Source organism: Urocitellus parryii, chromosome 1 (assembly GCF_045843805.1).
Source record: "Urocitellus parryii isolate mUroPar1 chromosome 1, mUroPar1.hap1, whole genome shotgun sequence".
Classification (NCBI taxonomy): Eukaryota; Metazoa; Chordata; class Mammalia; order Rodentia; family Sciuridae; genus Urocitellus; species Urocitellus parryii.
In genome coordinates, this window is record NC_135531.1 from 136,649,110 (window position 1) to 136,670,005 (window position 20,896).

Genomic DNA, 20,896 nt, shown 5'->3' on the forward strand with positions numbered 1-20,896 from the left:
AGAGCAATAATTTCTTCTTTTTTAAAATTTATGTTTTAGTTGTAGGTGGACATAATAGCTTTGTTTTATTTATTTATTTTTATGTGGTGCTGAGGATTGAACCCAGGTCCTCACATGTGCTAGGTGAGAGCTCTACACTAAGCCACAACCCCCTCCCAAGAGCAATAACTTCTTAAGTAAGGTAGATTTGCACTAGTTTCACAGTATTTGGGGAAATGACCTTTTTGATCTTTTGCTAAGTTATCTTAATGCAGAGATAAAATTAGAAGAATCTCTCTTTTATTGTTGTACTTTCTCTATATGTTCATCTTAGTTTTGCCTTGTAGCCAAGTTTACAGAAAAAAGGGACCTGATATTATTTACATGCAGAAAATATCTAGCCATAAACCACAACATTTCCATTTTCTCTCTTCATTTATGAACATCTCATTCTTGCTTCTACCCCACAACTCTTCTCTTGCCTCAAAGCTAACTATGACAGATGTGATCCCAAGCTGCATCTCCTCTCTTCTTTTTGTTTGTATATATGTTACTAAGAACTGAACTGGGGACTCACATTGTAGGAATGTGCTGTACCACTGAGCTGCATTCCCAGCCTTTTATTTTTCCTTTTGAGGCAGAATCTTTCTAAATTGCTCTGGTTGATTTCCAATTTATGATCTTCCTGCCTCAAAGTAGCTGGGATTAGAGGTGTGCACCCCCACATCTTATTTGGCTTGGCTCTTTATTACCTTGTGTTTTTCACTTAATTTAATTTAACCCTGTCTATCAATATAAAGCTCTCATTCATTCTAATATTAAAATTGTGTTATGTGAGAGTGTTGTAGTTTAAGCCAGGCAGAGTGGCTCAAACCTATAATCCCAATGGCTCGGGAGGCTGAGGCAAGAGGATCACAAGTTCAGAACCAGCCCCAGCAACTTTGTGAGGCCCTAAGCAACTCATTGAGACCCTGTTCTCCAGCTAAAATACAAAAAGGGCTGGGGATATGGCTCAGTGGTTAAGCACCCCTGGGTTTAATCCCTGGTTCATAATATATGTAACTTTGATGGACTTGTAGTTCTACTTTTTGCTTTTACAAAGCATACTATTACATGTGTGTGTTTTCCGTGTGTTTCTCCAGATATCCCTGTAATGTAAAATTGCTTTCATTGAATAGTATTTCTAGATTGCCTGCTCAAAAGATTGTGTGAGTTAACAGTCCTATATGAGTATGCCTGTTTCTTCCCGCATTTTCCCCATATTATAGTAGCTATAATAATGTCATATTATTGGACTTCAATGTGTTGCCATTGTGATGGTTGTAGAATTGTTTCAGTTTATATTTCTTTGAGGGTAGATATTTTGCATACATATTTTATGATCTAAATAGAAAATTTCAGTTGCTTATTCTGTGTTATTTTGTTCCAGAAAGATACAATCCTTCTGCTAAAACTTCAAATGGGCACCAGTCTAAATCGTAAGTTTATAGCTTAATAAGTTTGTCTCTTTTTCAATGAGTTATCTGTAATATCTGGATATTTTAACAGTACTTAAAAATGTTATTCTACTGTTTACTTTTTAATGTTGTGCTAGAGATAGAACCTAGGGCCTTGTGTATGCTAAGCATTTGCATTACCTCAGGCAGAAATATTAATCTTTTAATGCAGGTATAGGCAAACTTTATGTAAAGGATCATATAATGAAATATTTTAAGTATTTAGGGGCACATGGCTTCTATATTGAATACTTAATTCTGTCATGGTAGTATAAAATTGTAGCTATAGACCATGGATGTGTCTGTGTTTCAATAGAACTTTCTTCAAGCTGGGCACAGTGGTGCATGCCCCTATTCCTTGTGGCTCCAGAGTCTAAAGCAGAAGGATCACTGGTTCAAAGCCAGCCTCAGCAACTTAGCGAGCCCTGTCTCAAAATAAAAAGGGATGGGAATGTAGCTCAGTGATTAACTGCTTCTGAATTCAAATTCTGGTACAAAGAAAAAGAACTCATTTTAACAATACATTGGTGGCCTAGGTTTTTGTTTGTAGGCTATAGTTTTCCTTGCTCTGAGATCACAGGTTTTTTCCCTCATCTCTCAGAGGTGTGTTTGTATGTATAGTTTATATTTAATAAAGAAATCATCTTAAAAAGAGAGGCTTTCCCCTCCATTTAGCCATGTTATATATTTAAGTAACATAATTGGTACTGTCTTTGTTTTTATATTTTTATTTTGTAGGTAGGAATATATATGAAAATGTAATATATATGAGAATGTAACAATGACTTCTCAAAGAGTAAACTCTTGAACTTCCAAGACTAAAAGTTAACTCAGAGGTTAAAACACTTTCTAAAGAATTTATGGCCACAGCATCAGTTTTCTATGCCATAGCTATAAACTACATTAATCACCTTAGTTTAGTAGCCTCTTCAGCTGAACAAAGGGAGGACTGAGGACTGCTGAAGAATTCAAATTATATTCCTACTCATATTTATATTCAAAAGCTTGATGCATGCCTACAATATATGTGCATTTCACTTTGATAGCTGAGGGAAAAAAAGTCTGGTAAAAGCTTTTTTAAAAAAAAACTATATATATGTATGCATATACAAACACAAGCATCTCATTCATTCATGCATTCATACATGCATTCATTCATTCATTCATTCATTCATTCATGGAGCTGGGGATTAAACCCAGAGCCTTGTGCATGTGAGGCAAGCACTCTGCCAACTGAGCTACATCCCCAGCCCCTGGTAAAAGCTTTGACATATTTACACATGTAAACAGGTTCATTGAGCCGCCATTATTAAATCATAAGGGCTGAGAGAATTAAATACATTTCCTTACCAAGAGACCAGTCATAGATATGCACTAAGCACCTTGTCCAAAAGAAAACTTTTTCCCATTCCATTTAATTGATCCAGTCTTAAAACACTTTTCATAGTTATAATCATTTGGTTAACTTCAAGGTGATTTTTTGGGATAATACTTGGAATTGGGATTAGATTTTTAAATATAGATTGAATTTCAAGGGAAAATACAAGTAATTATCCAAGTGAAAGAAGATTTCCTTCCCACTGATTGGAGATGCAATGAAATTTTTAAAAGAAAGATAATGAGATATTAAATATTTTTCTAGTTGCAATTCTCCCTAATCTTTGTATTAATTTTTTCTCTCTTGTAAAGCAAGAAGTGTTTACGAGTTATTACTCAAATGTTAAGTTTAATGGCTTTGATTTCATGGTCTTAAGGAAGACTTAAACCTTTAATTTTACTTTCAGAAACTGTCAGTTTATAGCATTTGTGTGTTTTTTTAAAACGGATTTAAATTTTTATCAAGAAGATTTGGAGCTTGGAGTTTCAAAATTCATACATGGTCATTTCTGCTATAACCAAGACTCTCATTAAACACCATTAATTCTATATAGGACGCCTGTTTCCTAACAAGGCATTTATTTATTAACCCATTGAGTCCAGAATTTTCAATTTTGTGAATATTTCAGTAGAATTGACCCAGATCATTAAAATGGTTAGAAATAACAATTTAGAGTTTATATATATTATATATTATTAATTAATTGTATATTATAATTATAATAATTATTATCATATAATGCTACTATATATTATATACTATTTTATAGTTTCATAAGTGTTCTACATTTAGAATGATGGGACAGAATGGGTTAATTAGAATTTTGGATGAGGAAATTATGTTCTTCTGGTTTTCACTATTTAGTTGCCAACACAGATTTCTCTTCATGAAACATTGGGAACAAAGAGAGAGAACTATTTGATACTTTAATTTTTTTTTTCCCTTTGGGAGTTATACATCTCCAGTGGACTGTTGGATATTGCTCTATTAATTTGTTTTAATAATGATGTAAACATCTGTATGCAATTCGAGAAAACAAAAGTGATTATGAGAATTTATGGAAAGTAATTTTTGTTTTATTAGAAACGAAAGGTGAATAGGAAAAGTTTAGAGCTTATGACATGATTAAACTCCTCCTTTCTCTGTTTTCACTCTGAATGTGAACCAAACCATACGTTTTTGTGTTTCTTAATTAAATCTTTGGCTACCATAGTGATTATTTCTACAAGTATTGGTGTATATTTAATACTCTGGCATCCATGATAAATTGTTCCAAATATAATAATCCTTTTTGCCTTTTCCCTCTAGTATGTTAAAAGATGACTTAAAACTAAGCAGCAGTGAAGACAGTGATGGGGAACAGGTGTGTCTACTACTATATAATTTTGCCAGTCTCATACAGTATTTGTTTTCATTGTATTTTATAAAAATTATAATTGAATAATACATTTACAATTCACTTATTTAGAATGAATTCCTTCCTATAATCCTCTGACCCTGGAGTATTATAGTTTTCTATGCTGTCTTTAAACCTCCATTCCCCGCCCCCCATTGTTTTTTGTTTTTAAAAACTCGACTTTTCCTTAACATTTGTTGTGGGTCAGAACATACTCATGAAGCAAGAGGTTACTGACAAGGAGAAATATTAATAAATTTCTTATCCTGGCAATTCAGTTGTTCCTTAAGTAAAAATAATGTGTTAAATAAACATCGATTCATATGTTAGAAAAGGTGGTTTTTAAGAATTCAGATATTGTTCACATTGCTACACAAATAGAGTACTATTCATTCATTCATAGTTTTCCTCATGCTTTAATTTTAGGACTGTGATAAAACAATGCCAAGGAGTACACCAGGAAGGTAGGCATCCTTTTATTTTGTTTTATTTAGAGGGATAAGGTCAGCCTGATTAACATTGTAATAATATAATAAGTGGCCTTATAAAGTAAATATTGTCAGTTGTGATTGTGGAGAAACAATTCTATAAGTTAACTAAAAATCACTAAATTTTATACTTAAAAACTACATGAATTTATGGTATGTAAAATTATACCTTCAGCTGTTTTTAAAAGGTATTAATAGCTGAGTAGTACATCAGAAACTTTTTAAAGGAAGTGTTTATTTCATTTACAATGAAGTTCTGTGTTCACTGAATTGTAACAGCTCAAATAAACATTATAAAGATAGTTGTTGGATTTGGATGTTTTCTTGTCATTGTAAAAGAAACTTTTATTCATTTATGTTTTATTTCCTTCAGTAATTCTGAACCTTCACATCATAATAGTGAAGGAGCAGATAACTCCAGGGATGATTCTAGCAGCCACAGTGGATCTGAAAGCAGCTCTGGATCCGATTCAGAGAGTGAAAGTAGTTCCAGTGACAGTGAGGCAAATGAACCATCCCAGAGTGCATCTCCTGAGGTGAGATGGGAGTTCCTCATAAGCCTTGGTAAAAATCTGATTTAACTATAAACAGGAAAAAGATTAAATATTCTGACAAAAAGCAATTGAACTGTGTATTTTTAAAGAAAACGAAATACTCTATTTATTTAATTGGTTGATTTTATTTTATTTTTTTAAATACACGACAACAGTGGAATGCATTACAATTCTTATTACACATATAGAGCACAGTTTTTCGTATCTTTGTATATAAAGTTATGTTCGCGCCAATTTATGCCTTTATACATGTACTTTGTGTTTTTTTGCATTACAATTCTTAATATACATATATACCACAATTTTTCATATCTCTGTTTGTATCTAAACTATGTTGATACCCAGTTCAAGTCTTCATATGTGTACTTTTGTATAATGATGTCCAATCACATTCCACCATCCTGCTAATCCCCTGGCCCCTTCCTTTCCTTCCCTCTGTTTATTATTTAACAGAATTCCCCCTCTGCCCCCCCCCCACCAAATTTAGGAACTGTTTGAAATTCTGTTAGCAGATCATTAAAATATTGGATTTCTTGCCCAGCGCATGTGCCTATAATCCCAGCAGCTCAGGAGGATCAAGAGTTCAAAGGCAGCCTCAGCAACAGCGAGGTGCTTAGCAACTCAGTGAGACTCTATCTCTAAAATACAAAATATGACTGGGGATGTGGCTTAGTGGTTGAGTGTCCCTGAGGTCAATCCCCAGTTACCCCCCCCCCCCAAAAAAAAAAAGGACTTTTTTAGTTTGGTCTTTACTTTTATATCTCTATATAGTAATTCATGTTATATAGTTATTATGGATAAAAGGAGTTTTATATAGTTTAATTTCACTGTAGCTTGCTAAGTCCTGTTAAAAACCTCCTGTAGGGCAAGTGTGGTGGCACATGCCTGTAATCCCAGTGACATGGGAACCTGAGACAGGAGGATTGCAAATTCAAGGCCAACCTCAACAACTTAGTGAGACCCTAAGCAACTCATCAAGACCGTATCTCACAATTTTAAAAAAGGCCTGGGGATGTGCTTCAGTGGTTAAGCACCCCTGGGTTCAAAGCAAAACAAAACAGCAACAACAACAACAAAAAAAACTCTTTGGGTACCTACATTATTTGTTTAGTTTCTGGAATTATACTATGTGATTTCTTGTTACAATGCTTTTCCTCCCCTCTCCCCCATGCTGGGGATTCAACCCAGTCTCTACCATCCCTAGTCCTGCAGCCAGTAAAAACAAAAAATAGCAACAACAACAAAGAAACCTCACTAAGTTGCTGAGGCTAATCTCCAACTTGTAATTTTTCCTGTTTCAACCTCCTAAGTAGCTGGGATTATATGCCTGGCTGTAATTAATGCCTTTCAAGTTAGATTTCTGACATGAATTTGTTGTTTAAAGGCCACATATAACATCTGCTCATTCAAGTGATTAGAGCTAGTAGTAAATACTTCATCCTGTGCTTTAGTCCAGTCAAAACAGTTAAAAGCACATTCTTTTATTGCATTAGACATTAGAGTTTTTCCTTTTTTTTGATATTATGAAGAAGGAAGAAAACTTCAATGTTGAAAAAGTATATGTATTTCTGTTTTTCAGCCTGAACCACCACCAACAAACAAATGGCAACTTGATAACTGGTTAAATAAAGTGAACCCACATAAAGTTTCACCAGCGTCTTCTGTGGACAGTAACATCCCATCCTCTCAAGGCTACAAAAAAGAAGGCCGAGAACAGGGCCCTGGGAATAGCTATGCAGATCCAGGAGGGCCTAAGGAAACAAGTTCTGCTACTCCTGGACGAGACTCCAAAACTGTCCAAAAGGGATCAGAAAGTGGGCGTGGTAGACAGAAGTCTCCAGCACAGAGTGACAGCACAACACAGAGGAGAACTGTAGGCAAAAAACAACCCAAAAAAGCTGAGAAGGCAGCTGCTGAAGAGCCTCGTGGAGGCCTGAAGATAGAAAGTGAAACCCCTGTAGACATGGCTACCAACATGCCCTCCAGCAGACACAAAGCAGCCACCAAAGGCTCAAGGAAACCTAATATAAAGAAGGAGTCTAAATCTTCCCCACGACCTACTGCAGAGAAAAAGAAATACAAGTCAACGAGTAAATCTTCCCAGAAGTCGAGGGAAATCATAGAAACAGATACCTCATCCTCAGATTCAGATGAAAGTGAGAGCCTTCCTCCTTCTTCTCAAACTCCTAAGTATCCTGATAGTAATAGGACTCCTGTTAAACCCTCCTCTGTGGAGGAAGAAGATAGTTTTTTTCGGCAACGAATGTTCTCTCCTATGGAAGAGAAGGAACTCCTTTCACCCCTCAGTGAGCCTGATGACAGGTATCCACTTATTGTGAAGATTGACCTGAATCTCTTGACTCGAATACCAGGAAAGCCTTATAAAGAAACTGAACCACCCAAAGGGGAAAAGAAAAATACGTCAGAAAAACACACCCGAGAAGCTCAGAAGCAAGCCTCAGAAAAAGTTTCCAACAAAGGCAAGAGGAAACATAAGGTTTGTTGTTTGTTTTGTTTTTTCAGTGCTTGGAATTGAACCTAGGTCCTTGAGAATGCTAGGCAAGTACTCCACCACTGAGCTATATTATACCCAGCCAAGCACAAGGTCTGTAAAAGATTTTTGTTGTTCATTTTTAAACATCAGAGTCTGAAGTGCTATGGAAATCTCAGCCACAGAATAATAAAAATGTGTCATGAGCCCAAGGCCCAGTTGAAACTATATATATGGAGCAGTCTCTTGAGGACCTCTCTGCTTCTACCTGTTTCCCTCAGTGAATCCAGGATTATTTTGAATTAAATAAGAAATGAGCCAGAACTTCTGTGTGTGGTGGTCAGGCCTTGGTAACATTCTTAAAATATTGGTTGTGGGTGTTTTTAGTTGGAATACAATCCTTATCATTCTTTACTGTCTTCTACCCAAACCAAGTGTGACTTGGTTTGGGTAGAAGACAGTAATTCCAGCCCCCAAAAGTTTAGTCATCAATTTTGACACATCCTTGAGAATTTTTTTCATCCACTGTCCACATCTGTGCCTACCTTTTTTCTTTTTGTAGCAGGAATTGAACTCAAGACAGTCAACCACTGAGCCACATCCCTAGCCCTATTTTTTTTTTTTTTTAAAGAAAGAGAGAGAGAGAATTTTTTAATATTTATTTTTTAGTTTTTGGCGGACACAACATCTTTGTTTGTATGTAGTGCTGAGGATCGAACCCGGGCCGCACGCATGCCAGGCGAGCGCGCTACCGCTTGAGCCACATCCCCAGCCCCCCTAGCCCTATTTTGTATTTTATTTAGAGACAGGGTCTCACTGTGTTGCTTAGCACCTCGCCATTGCTGAAGCTGGCTTTTAACTCGTGCTTCTCCTGGCTCTATATTTTTTCCTTTAACCAAAGTTAGAACTAAAAACATCTCCTGGGGTTGGTTGTATAGCTTAATGGGTAGAGCACTTGTCTATCATTTGTGAGGCTCTGGATTCAATCCCCAGCTCTAAAGTGGAAAAAAGAAAGGAGAAAAAAAAAAGTTTTCTGGCATATACCAGCTCTCATCTATAAGTATTTTTAAGGCAATTTAGAGACAAAGCTTGGAGTATGTTTAAGGTTAGCTTTTTGTAGACCTAGGAAATGTGAAATTTCATGGATGTCTAAGATTTAAGGATTATAGTCATGTAGATATGCTGGGTGGCATGTGCCTGTATTCACAGTTACTCCAATACATATGTGTGAACATAATTCAAAGTACTGAAAGTAAAGCTTGAACAAATGAACAGGTAGGTACTAGAATGGCCTTATCAGATAAACTTAGAAAACAGCCCCCAACCCAGTTGACCTGAGAGTCACACATGGGGGAGCATTTCCTTAAAACCTAGTAGAGCCTAAGACTTTTTTTCCCCTTTCCTTTTCTTAAAACCATAGTACAATGCACAGATGATACATATTCAGACAAACTTTTTCATTTTTTAAATCTTCCAAAATTGAAATTGTCCATATGATTTGAATTTCTTACCATGTTCTGCCACAATAGCTAATGAGATTCCATTATTATATTATAGGGATGCTTTACTCATCCATGAGGGAAGCTGTTTAGTAAGCTATGTAGGGCTGTTGGTTCCTGTGCTTCTGAGCCTCAGATCTTGGACTTGCTTGTGGAATTTTATTCATAGAATTATGTGGAATGTGGGTTTATATATGATAGACTTTGTTCCTTAGAAAACTAGGATGTTTTTTCATGGAGTAGGAGGGGGAAACGTCTTTTTGTGCTTAAAAAGTATTACATATTCTTTAAAGCTATCCAAACATTTAAAATGTAATAAAAAGTCCTTTTTTACTCTTTTGTTTAAAATTTTTACAGCATATATGTAACATGTAGTTCTTCCTTAATAAGGAGCTCTGTATCCCTTTCTCTCCCATATTTAATTATCTCATTATCATATATTTCTCTGAAGATTTTTTATGTCAATACCTGTAAATCAGATTTTGACTTTATAAAATGTATAATATAAGAAACTCGATTAAGATTTTTTAAATTCATGGATTTGTTAAGATAAATGTTTTAGGCAATTCCTGGAGATAAAGCAGATAGTAGTTGAGAGGAGAACCAGTCAAAAGTAATGAAGGATATAGGGGTTGAGGTTGTGGCTCAGTGGTAGAGTGCTTGCCTAGCACGTGCAGGGCTCTGGGTTCCATCCTGAGCATCATATAAAAATAAAATATTTTAAAAAATCCTGTAAAAACAAAAAACCAAAATAAAGGTATTTGTCCATCTACAACTAAATATTTTTTTAAAAAGTAATGACATAATTTTCTTATGTCTCATTTCTCAGCTTTAATCATTTGTGTGTAAGAGAAATGGCTTTTGCTATAGCAAATGTTTACAATCTTTTGTTCTGATATTATCCCTGCTATTATCTTAGTAGGGATAAGCTGGAGATTTCTAATGGATTTCTAATAGCTAAAATTAAATGGAAAAATAAAATAAAATCAGACCTACTACCAACTGTTTTTTTTTTTTTTTTTTTTTCCCATCTAGAATGAAGATGATAACCGAGCCAGTGAGAGCAAAAAACCCAAAACAGAGGAAAAGAACTCATCTGGCCACAAGCCATCCAGCAACAGAGAGTATGTGTCCAAAACATGTTGTATGCAGTGTTGTTAATACATGTTTATCATTTGGTATTGGGTACTTTCTGAGGTGCTCCCAGTGTGTTCCTTTTAGTAAGTGGATATTATACATGTACATACACACATATACTAAATAATGGGAGCTTTTGCTTTTAACTATTGAAGATGGAAAACATAAAGATTTAGTTATATTCTCCTCTCTCATTTTAATGGCCTAGGGGTGAGTATGGTAAAGTGTTAAGTAAAGCTTTATCACTTTCTGGATAGATGGAAAGCTTACATATAACTTGCAAGAGACCAGTTGCTAACTTAGGAGCATTAATCTTTTTGCCATTCATCTGTTTGCTCATTTATTTAATCAATATTTATTAAGTCCTTAATTATGTGTCAGGTGATGTTTTAGACACTGGGTATACTGCTTGTGGGGGCACAAAAAATGGGGTGGGGAAAGAAAAAACAGACAAGATGCCTACCCTCATGGAATTTACAGTCTCATTTTGTTTTGCAATAATCATTTATTCTAATAATCAGATGGGGAAAAACAAATTTGTCTTGAAAGCAGGTAAAGAGAATGGAAAAATCCATCACCCCTGTATTACTGTGTAGAGAAATGAGGGCATTTGTTTTGTTTGGCAGGTCATCAAAGCAGAGCGCTGCAAAAGAAAAGGAGTTGTTACCTTCACCTGCTGGGCCTGTTCCTTCAAAAGACCCAAAAACAGAGCATGGCTCTCGGAAGAGGACTATTAGTCAGTCATCTTCCTTAAAGTCAAGCAGTAATAGTAACAAGGAGAATAGTGGCAGCAGCAAAAACAGTTCCTCTGCAGCAAAACAGAAGAAGACAGAAGGGAAGACTTCCAGTAGCTCCAAGGAGGTTAAGGTATGATGTTGGGAGCTTGAGCCTTTTGAAAATCACTCTCATTGCTATAATTTCTTCAAGGTGACTACTGTACTTTAACATCTTTGTTATATGCTTTAACATCTTTGTTAATTTCTCAGTAAATATATAGACCTGTGTGTTTCTCTCTCAGTTTATCAAAGTATTGATAAAGTGATTCAGTCATTTCAGACCATAAAAGCAATAAGTCAGCTGGCCACATGGATACTAATTAAGATAGAAGCCCATAATTGAAAAAGTTGGTTATGGACATTTTCAAAATAAATACCACATGGTTCCAATGCTAAGATTAAGTTCTTGTCTGTAGTTTGAAATGGTTTTCAAGTTTCTTGGAATTAGATTTTACAGTCAAATATATTACATGAATATCATATATATTACAAATATACTACATGAAGTGACAAAGCACTTGGCTTTATTCATGAAATAGAAAAAAATATTTAGCTAAGCTAGTTCTGAAATTATTCCTAATATTATTTTTCCTGACAGACTCATAATGTAGAGAAATATTCTTCATGTTTGTGGATGGCTATTTGGGCCAGAGAAGCTTTTTCAAGGCAGTACCTTAATGACTCTCCCCCTCAGTTTCTTACCAGGTTGTTTGTATTGTTTTGTGTTTGTATTGATTATTCTGATCAGGAACAAATTTCTGGAACTAGGGCAATAATCTAAAGTTTTAGGAGTTTAACTCACTGGATTTTTGTGACTGTATGTTTGAAAGTTGAAAAATTAGACTACTAAAGGCTATTAGTCATGCTTATTAAACTTGTTAATTTAAGTGTTTTAAGTTGAGATAATTTAAATTATGAGCAACTTCTCAAACATACGTACAGCAGGCAGGCTCTTCAACTGAACACCCTTCCTTTTTCTACAGTAGATTGGAGAATTCTTATGCCCTGAGGATGTAACTGTCCTTTTACCATTCCAGTTCTCCAGTTGCCCGCTTGCTCTTTCTCAATCTCCTGTCTTTTCATTGCAGGTTTTGAGGCCTTTTTTAAATAAACAAAATAAAAAACATTAATTGAACTCACCTGCTTATTTGGCTTCTGCTGTCTCAAGGATAAAAATCTCTTCTTTATGAAGGAAGTTTTATTAACAGCAGAGATTTTTTTTGTTGTTGTTGTTGTTTTCTTCAGTGTTTGATTTACCGGGTAATTTAGAAATGTTTTTGGATTAAATGCAGTCACTTGATACTCCATCATTTTCAAGAAAAAATAGATCCAATTTTAGTCTCAGGCTCTTCTACTACTTAATAGTTATTATAATAAGTTGTTAATCCTAGTTGGTCTTGACAATTACCAACTCAGGCAGTTAAATGAATTAGTTGAAGAAAAATAATTTTCAGAAACCTTCAGTTTTCCTCCATAAATCTAAACTTAGGCACTTACAGGACAGTTATTTTAGTCTCATTACAACTGCAACATTGTATTCAAGAAGCCATTTCAGCTGGCCACACGCCTGTAAACCCAGGCTCAGGAGGCTGAGGCAGGAGGATTGCAAGTTTGAGAACACCCTCGGTAATTTAGCAAGACTCTGTCCAAAATTAAAAGGACTGGGAATGTAGCTCAGTAGTTAGTGATCTTCCTTGGGTTCAATCCCCAGCATTGCCACTAACAACAACAAAATAGCCACTTCATAGGCAACTTTAGCATTTTTTCAAATCTTAAGACTTGTATTTTTATTTCTTGAAGTAAATTATATTACATAGATCTGAAAATTATCACATGGTTCCTTTTAAATATATTTTAACCACAAATAATAAAATTATATATTATCCAGTTTTTCTACTATTGAAATATTTGTGTATTCATGGGTTACATTTTACTAATTTATACTATTTTAATATGGGAGATTATATATTCAAAAGTATAGGGCTGAATAGAAAGGCATTTGCAAAGAGAGAGAAAGGAAGAACCCTTGCATAAAGGGATATGATGGAAGGAGGCAGAATAGACATGTTGATAGGAAACAAAGAAAAATGTAAGAAAAGTAGCTAGGCTTTTGAAATCAGGCAGATCTGGGTTTTTAATCTCAAATTCCAGATATGCCACTTAAAATTTGTTTGATTCCTAACATGTGTTGAGGTCCAAGTTTAATCCCTATTGTGAAATTATAAAAAATGGTTATTTGAACTTAGGCAAGTTACTCAGTCTTGAAAATGCTTTTTAAAAAATTCAGTCTAATAGCAGTACCTATTTCATGAGGTTTTTGAAGGATTAACAACTATACTTAGTTAGCTTGGTGTCTGGTATGTAATAAACAGCCAGTAAATATTATATTGTTATTGCTGTTTCCAGTGACCAGTAATTACTAATGTATTTTGCCCTTAGAAGTACTGCCATTTTGGTATGTGGTTTCTGTCTTATGTTTTTAACAAGTTCCTTGCCCATTGCCTAGCACATAGTAGACTCTAATAAATATGAGGATGAGTAGTTTGGTTACATAAAATGGACCATTCTGTTTTTTAAAAAGTTTATATTATAAAGTTTATAGAAGTTTTATAACACAAGGAAATCAATTACCAAAGGCAACAGAATTTTGTTTCCATTTTAGCAGTGACTGAAGAAGTACTCTTCACTTAATTTTTAATCTCACAGTTTTCAACATAGTTATATATTTTTCTGGTCAGGAAAAGGCTCCAAATAGCTCCTCTAACTGTCCTCCATCTACACCGACTCCTGATGCTTCTAAGCCTCGGAGAACAAAGCTCGCCTTTGATGACAGGTGAGATAAATAAGATTTTTAAAAATGCATTTGAGAAATCATTACAAGTTGGTCACAGTGACACATGTCTGTAATCCCAGTGACTCAGAAGTCTGAGGCAAGAGGATCACAGGTTCAAGGCCAGCCTGGCAATTTAGCAAGACTTTATCTCAACTTAAAATTAAAAGGTTGGGGGACATAGAGAACTTGCCTACCAGGTGTGAGCCCCACAAAAAACAAACAAACAAAAAAAAACAACCAAGAATCATTCCAGTCAGCATGTAAGAAATTCATTTTCATTTCTGTCAGTGATTAGAGGATTAATATTTGTATGTGATCCACAGAATATTCTGATTTTAACTTGAAAGGCACTCAGTTGTCCAACTGCTACTTTAACTTAACTCCATGATTCTCATGAGGGATGTGTATGATGTCTTCCAGTGAGCTGTTACGGCTTCTACTCTTACTGTTTAAAATAGTTTTTTTTTTCGCCCCCTAGGGAAGAGAAATGATGGTTTTTTCCTGCATTTTGAGAAAATATTATTTCTCCTATCCACATTGTATTTATTCTTAATCTTTAAAATAACTTGTTGAACTTAGTATTTCACATTAGGGAGTTTGATTTCTGAACCTGATATAAACATTTGTCAGGAAAAAAAAAAAATCTCAGCCAGTTGCAGAGGAAAAAAAAAAAAAATCCCAGCCAGGTGCAGAGATGCACACCTGTAATCCCAGCCACTTGGGAGGCTGAGGTAGGAGGATCACAAGTTCAAAGCCAGCCTCAGCAATTTAGCAAGGCCCTAAGCAATTTAGCAAGACCATGTCTCAGAATAAAAAATAAAAAGGGCTGGGAGGAGACTCAGTGATTAAGCGCCCCCTGAGTTCAATCCTTGGTACCAAAAATAAATAAATAAATAAATAATAAAAACAAATGTTTAATGATAGCTTAAGTTTTTTTTTAACTTGATGTGAAAATGAAGGGATACTAGAAACTGAAATAAACTAGTATTATCTTAATGAAAATATTTACCATTTTATTTAAAATGAAAATTTGTATTGCAGAAATTATTCAGCAGACCATTATCTACAAGAAGCAAAAAAGCTAAAGCACAATGCAGATGCATTGGTATGTAAATATTCTCCTTATATTTATGTGTTTAATCAAATCAGCTTAAATCCCCATTTGTTGTTTTTACTTATAGTAGTCACCACTAACTACTTTAATCCTTTCTTTAGTCCGATAGGTTTGAAAAAGCAGTATACTATCTTGATGCTGTGGTATCTTTCATTGAATGTGGGAATGCATTAGAGAAGAATGCTCAGGAATCCAAATCCCCATTCCCTATGTATTCAGACACAGTGGAGCTTATCAAGTAAGTGGAAGAATTTGCCGCATCATTGGCAATAACATCATTTCTCTGGTCTGAGTAAGAAGAGGCTGATATAACCATATATGCTGAAGAGGGTGCTTAGTCCTTTATTTTTGTTGGGAAAGGAGATATAGGCATTTAAGTGGATGTTTAGGTTTGATTCTAATGCTTTGAGGACAAAGGAAATCATGAGATCAAAGGGAAGTTTTATATTCTATTTGTCATTTGTATGTTATCTTAATCACAGATATACTATGAAGCTAAAGAATTACTTGGCACCAGATGCTACAGCTGCAGATAAAAGACTCACAGTACTTTGGTAAGTGTTGTGTGTTCCACCCTCTGCTAAATGACATGCAGCCCTTGATAAATTGGGCTGTGTATGTCTTCAGTGCCTTGAGAGTATTATCCTTGAATCAACCTTCCTTATTAACCCTGTTACAAACCTGTTCTCAATGAGTCAAGCAGGAAATAACTCAAAATTCCCACTGAAAGATTTTAGTTGTCAATTTCTGATCTCTTGCCCTCTTGATAAGTCTTGGTAGGATGGGATTGATATTGGAATCCTCTCATGAGGGATGTGTATGATGTCTTCCAGTGAGCTGTTACTGCTTCTACTATTACTGTTTAAAATATTTTTTTTTTCCTAGAGAAGAGAAATGATGTTTTTTCCTGCATTTCTTTTAATGCCCTCTCAGTCCTTTCATATACGTACATCTCCTTAGAAGGATAAAGAATATGATCTAAAGTTTGTTTTGTTCCAGCCAGGCATGGCAGCACATGACTGTAATCCCAGCTGTGCAAGAGGCTGAGGTGAAAGGATCTCAATTTTGAGGCCAGCTTAGGCAACTTAGTGAGACCCTTTGTCTAAAAAGAAATTTAAAAGGCTATGGATCTCAGTAGTAGAGCACCCTTGGGTTCAATTTTGAGTACCATAAATAAATTAGTAAGTAATAAGTAGGTTAGTAAGTTTGTTTTGTTCCTGGAAGGTATTATCAGTTACTGGTTATGTACTTTACTTGGCACTTTGTTTAATATTGGGAATTTATCTTACTGTGAATAAATCTTACACAGTCCTGTTCATCATGAGGTTTACAGTTTAGTGTGAGGAGATAGAAATTAAATAATCACACAAGATATGAATTAAATACTTTGGAAAAAAAAGTATATGTAACTTAAAAAAAAAAAGCCAAGTATGATGGCATGTGCCTATGATTCTAGTAACTCTGGAAGCCGAGGCAGGAGAGGATCACAAATTTGAGGCCAACCTGGGTAACCTTTTGAAACTCAGTCTCAAATTAAAAAGGGATAAGGATAAGGATGTAGCTCTGTGATAGAGCTTAGTATCACCAAAAAACAAAACAAAACAACAACAACAAAAAAGAATAAGAGTAGAGGGTAGGGAGCAAGGCAGAGGTACAATGAATAGGAAACTTTGAAGGAACTAAAAGAGGGCCAGTGAGAAGTGGACTTGACTGGATATGTAGAGAGGGATGGTCACACAGGGCCTTTATAAAAGCCTGTTAAGGTTCATATGTTCTATCAGATTTGTGTTTCCTAATTTTTATTTTTTATATTTTAGATTATTTATGATGTGATTCTGTCCCTTAGTGATTTTTTTTTTTTTTTTTTTTTTTTGGTAATGCATGTGTTACAATGACATATTGGAATCCTGTGAGTCCCATTAGTCCAACTAATGGGAGGCTAAAACCAAGTTTCTTATCCATCTTCCTTTTCCTATGGTTGTGTACCACAATAAGAATACAGCTTTTGGTTTTACCTAAGGGTTAGTATTGTTGATCTTATACCATGATTACTCACACGAGCCAGTCCTATATTCTTGCATATTGCAAAGGTTACTTGTACAGATATGGTCAGAATCTGTTATCCTGGTAAATAAGATACTCTTTTCTTTGGCTAGCCTGAGATGCCAATCTTTGCTGTACCTGAGGCTCTTCAAACTGAAGAAGGAAAATGCTCTGAAGTACTCAAAGACACTGACAGAGCACCTGAAGGTAAGTATGCGAAAGAGGAGGGTCCATTTCCTAAGAGACAGAATTTTAAAAGTCTCTCATTACTACCCCAGAAGTGCTCTTATATTTAGGCAAAACACAGCAGGGGAGAATATACTGTTTGAGAACTCTCAAATACGTTCATGGTTTCCTGGGATTTTTTTTTTGACACACATATATCTGATTATAGAACTTGTGTAGCTATATGCCACAAACCATATTTATACTTTGAAATGATTTTTTTTGGTCCCCTTTAAAATGATCTTTTATTTTCAATACCATTCTTTAGACTATTAGTTTCCTAAAATATCTCCTCATGTTTTTTTTTTTTGTTTTTTTTTTTTCAGTCCAGCACCACAAATATCCTCTTAAAACCCTGCTCTGGTTATGATTTAGAGCCCCTCAGTAGTTCGTTATTGCTGACTGAGTCAAATCCATACTCCCTTACCTTGGTCTACATGGCCCTCCAGGTCTCACTTTTATTCCTTATCTGAACCTTTATTTTAGGCAAACTATGTGGGATACATATATCTTATTTTCTGCCCTCATTGCACATAGAATGACTTATTTCCCTATGCCCTCACACCTTCCCTTTATCCATCTGTTACTCATTCTTTCCTGGCCACTTATATGAAATCTTCTAGAACATTCCAGCTCTTACCTAATAATTTCTTTCTGTTTTACATTTACACATTTTGGTGTCTTAAATGTACAAAACTACTTAAGATCAACTCTATTAGCACTGCCAGCTTTATAAGTACTTAATAATGGATTTTTTTAAAATATTTTTTTTCTATAGAATTCTTATAATAATTCTCAAGCACCATCACCTGGTTTGGGGAGGTAGGTAAAATTTTATTGTATCAGTTATTATTTGTGATAGGTTTATATAATATTTGAAAATGGAATTAAGATCTATAATCTCTAAATCTTTATGTATGTGAATATATACTGGGAATTGAATCCAGGGCCTCACACATGCCAAATACAGACATCTGAGTTTTAAACAACATCTCAAACCTTCTTACAGTGGATTTCGATGGTTACTTGGGTTTATTAAAGTGGGCTTAACTTTACTCCAAGTCTTGGCATTGCCAAAATTTAGTGACATGATTGTAATTTCTCCTCCCTCCTCATATCACTCCCACCCCATCCACACCCAAAGATACAAAAACACCATGAAAGATTTTTTTTATTTTTAAGTTTATCTATTCAATTATTATGTTTTTGTGAAGCTACATTCAGTCTTTTCCTTGTATATATTTCTATAACCAGATTTATAAGGCTAAAAAAGCAGATAAAAATGTAAAACAAGTAAGTTTTCTCCCCTTTTTTGGTTTTATTTTTTTTTAATGTGTGATCATAGCTTTGCGCATTTTCACAAAATTATAGTTTTCTGAAATGAACCTGGAAGATTTCAATATATGTGATCTCTAAGGAATATTTAATTGTCAGGAAGCTTGAAATTGATTGCATTTGACTGAGAAGGCTGTATCTCTTTGTCAACTCTGAATAATTTGGATAAACTAGGAAAGTACCAGAAATTATGGAGCTCAAGAAAAGATGTTCTCACCTAATACTATAGTTTATAGGATTGTGAATTTCACCTACTCTTCTCCAGAACAATTTAAAAAATATGTAGTTGCAAGCCTGAATAGATGGAAAGTATATTGATCCAGAGTGAGGGACTTTAGCTTTGAACATTTTGAATTGCTTAGTAACAGTCATGACTTTCTTCAGTTACTTCCCATTTCTTGTTATGTTGCCATGTCAAAACAAACATTCTAGATAACAATGGCCTTTAATACTTACTTGAAAGAAATTGTACTTCTCTGGGAACCCTTGTCTAAAAGAATCTTTAAATTTTAAAAGCTCTTGTGTAGGAAGAGCCAATTGTACATGAATTGCATAACTCTCACTTTGTCCATATGAGCAAGCTTCCTGTTTCTCTGTGTGTAGCAAAGCCGTTGGGATGCCTTCCCCTGTTTCTCCAAAGCTGTCACCAGGCAATTCGGGAAATTATTCTTCTGGGGGCAGTAGTGCTTCAGCAAGTGGCTCTTCAGTGACCATTCCACAGAAGATCCACCAGATGGCAGCCAGCTATGTTCAGGTTACATCTAACTTCCTCTATGCCACTGAAATTTGGGACCAAGCTGAACAGCTTTCCAAAGAACAAAAAGGTAATTAGCATTCTGGGTAAACTTTGAGGGATGGAATTGTTAAAAGGAACTTTTATGATTTTTTAACTGGTGTGTATGTAATTTATTACCTAGTTTATGGTTAATGATAATCATTTTGCCAATAATCTCCTGTGCTTAGCAGTCAGTAAGTATAGCCAAATTTGGTTAAACATAAAACCTCTCATGATACTGTTGACACAGCTAAACTAAACATAGCTCTTTGTCTAAGATAATGGGCATCTATTCTGGCATATTAAATGTAAATTCATACAACAAAAGTAATAAAATGTATGTTGTTCCATGAGATGATTAATAAATGTAGCTGTAAACGTAGGATTGCATTTAGATATTTTGTACATCTGAGATGCTTAATATATTAAAAGAAAATACATTCTAACTGGATTTTTGCAAAAAGAGACTGTTAAGTGAACAGATTTTTTTTTTTTTTGATACCAGGAATTGAACTCAGGTGCACTTGACTGCTGAGCCACATCCCCAACCCTATTTTGTTTTTTATTTAGAGACAGGATCTCAGTTGCTTAATGCCTCACTTTTTCCGAAGCTAGCTTTGAACTCTTGATCCTTCTGCCTCAGCCTCCTGAGCTGCAGAGATTACAGGCACAGATTCCCCCCCACCAACATTTTGTAAATTAGGTCATTTGAGGCTCTGTACCTTAAAAGTTCATTATCTTCCAAACAAGGAGCATTTAAAATTATAAATATATGTAAATTATTTAAAGATCCTAGAGAAAAATACTGTATATTCACCATCTTATTTCAGTAGATGTTGTAAAGAGTTATTATATGAATAAGTATCAGATGAAAATGCAAGATTCCTATCCCTAAAGAAGGAAATGGTAAGAGAAAAATAGAAGAGGAATCCCAAAATTTAACATAAAGTTGTATTTTTAAAAACTTAATTTGTCCAGGAATGAAATATTGTCAGTTCTGACCAGGAAAGATTAGAGGGCTGAAATTCCCCAGTTACCATTCTTCTCCCTGATACCAGTTTTGTTTCTTTTCTCCTTTTTTTTCTTCTTTTTACTTTTTGTGTGGCAGTTTCAAACATGAATATTGACTAAAGGGAAGAGAATAGTATGATGAGCCCACGTTCATTCAGTTTGTTTCAACAACATTTTGCTAGTCATGCTTGTGAGCTCTTACACGTTTTCTCTCCCATAATTTTCTTCCCTGGAGTATTTTAAAGCAAATAGGCATACAATATCATGACATTTCACCTGAAAATAACTTTGGTATGCATCCTTGAGTGATAAAATTAGTTGTTTGATTGCAGTGCTAGGAACTGAATTCAGAGGTTCTGTATCAAT

At 34.9% G+C, this 20,896-nt stretch overlaps 1 protein-coding gene across 4 annotated transcripts in view; it reads left to right on the forward strand.

The window, feature by feature from the left end:
- Aff4 (ALF transcription elongation factor 4) overlaps positions 1–20,896 on the forward strand; it is a 90,217-nt gene that overhangs the window by 61,309 nt on the left and 8,012 nt on the right. For all 4 annotated transcript variants that reach the window (XM_077801746.1, XM_077801745.1, XM_026400112.2 and 1 more), the window contains 14 exons: positions 1,409–1,457; positions 4,162–4,216; positions 4,676–4,713; positions 5,111–5,273; positions 6,871–7,788; positions 10,317–10,405; positions 11,045–11,285; positions 13,933–14,027; positions 15,069–15,132; positions 15,243–15,379; positions 15,624–15,695; positions 17,298–17,391; positions 18,188–18,231; positions 19,348–19,568. In XM_077801746.1, coding sequence (XP_077657872.1) covers positions 1,409–1,457; positions 4,162–4,216; positions 4,676–4,713; positions 5,111–5,273; positions 6,871–7,788; positions 10,317–10,405; positions 11,045–11,285; positions 13,933–14,027; positions 15,069–15,132; positions 15,243–15,379; positions 15,624–15,695; positions 17,298–17,391; positions 18,188–18,231; positions 19,348–19,568 — 2,280 coding nt within the window. The remainder of the gene's footprint in view (positions 1–1,408; positions 1,458–4,161; positions 4,217–4,675; positions 4,714–5,110; positions 5,274–6,870; positions 7,789–10,316; positions 10,406–11,044; positions 11,286–13,932; positions 14,028–15,068; positions 15,133–15,242; positions 15,380–15,623; positions 15,696–17,297; positions 17,392–18,187; positions 18,232–19,347; positions 19,569–20,896) is intronic.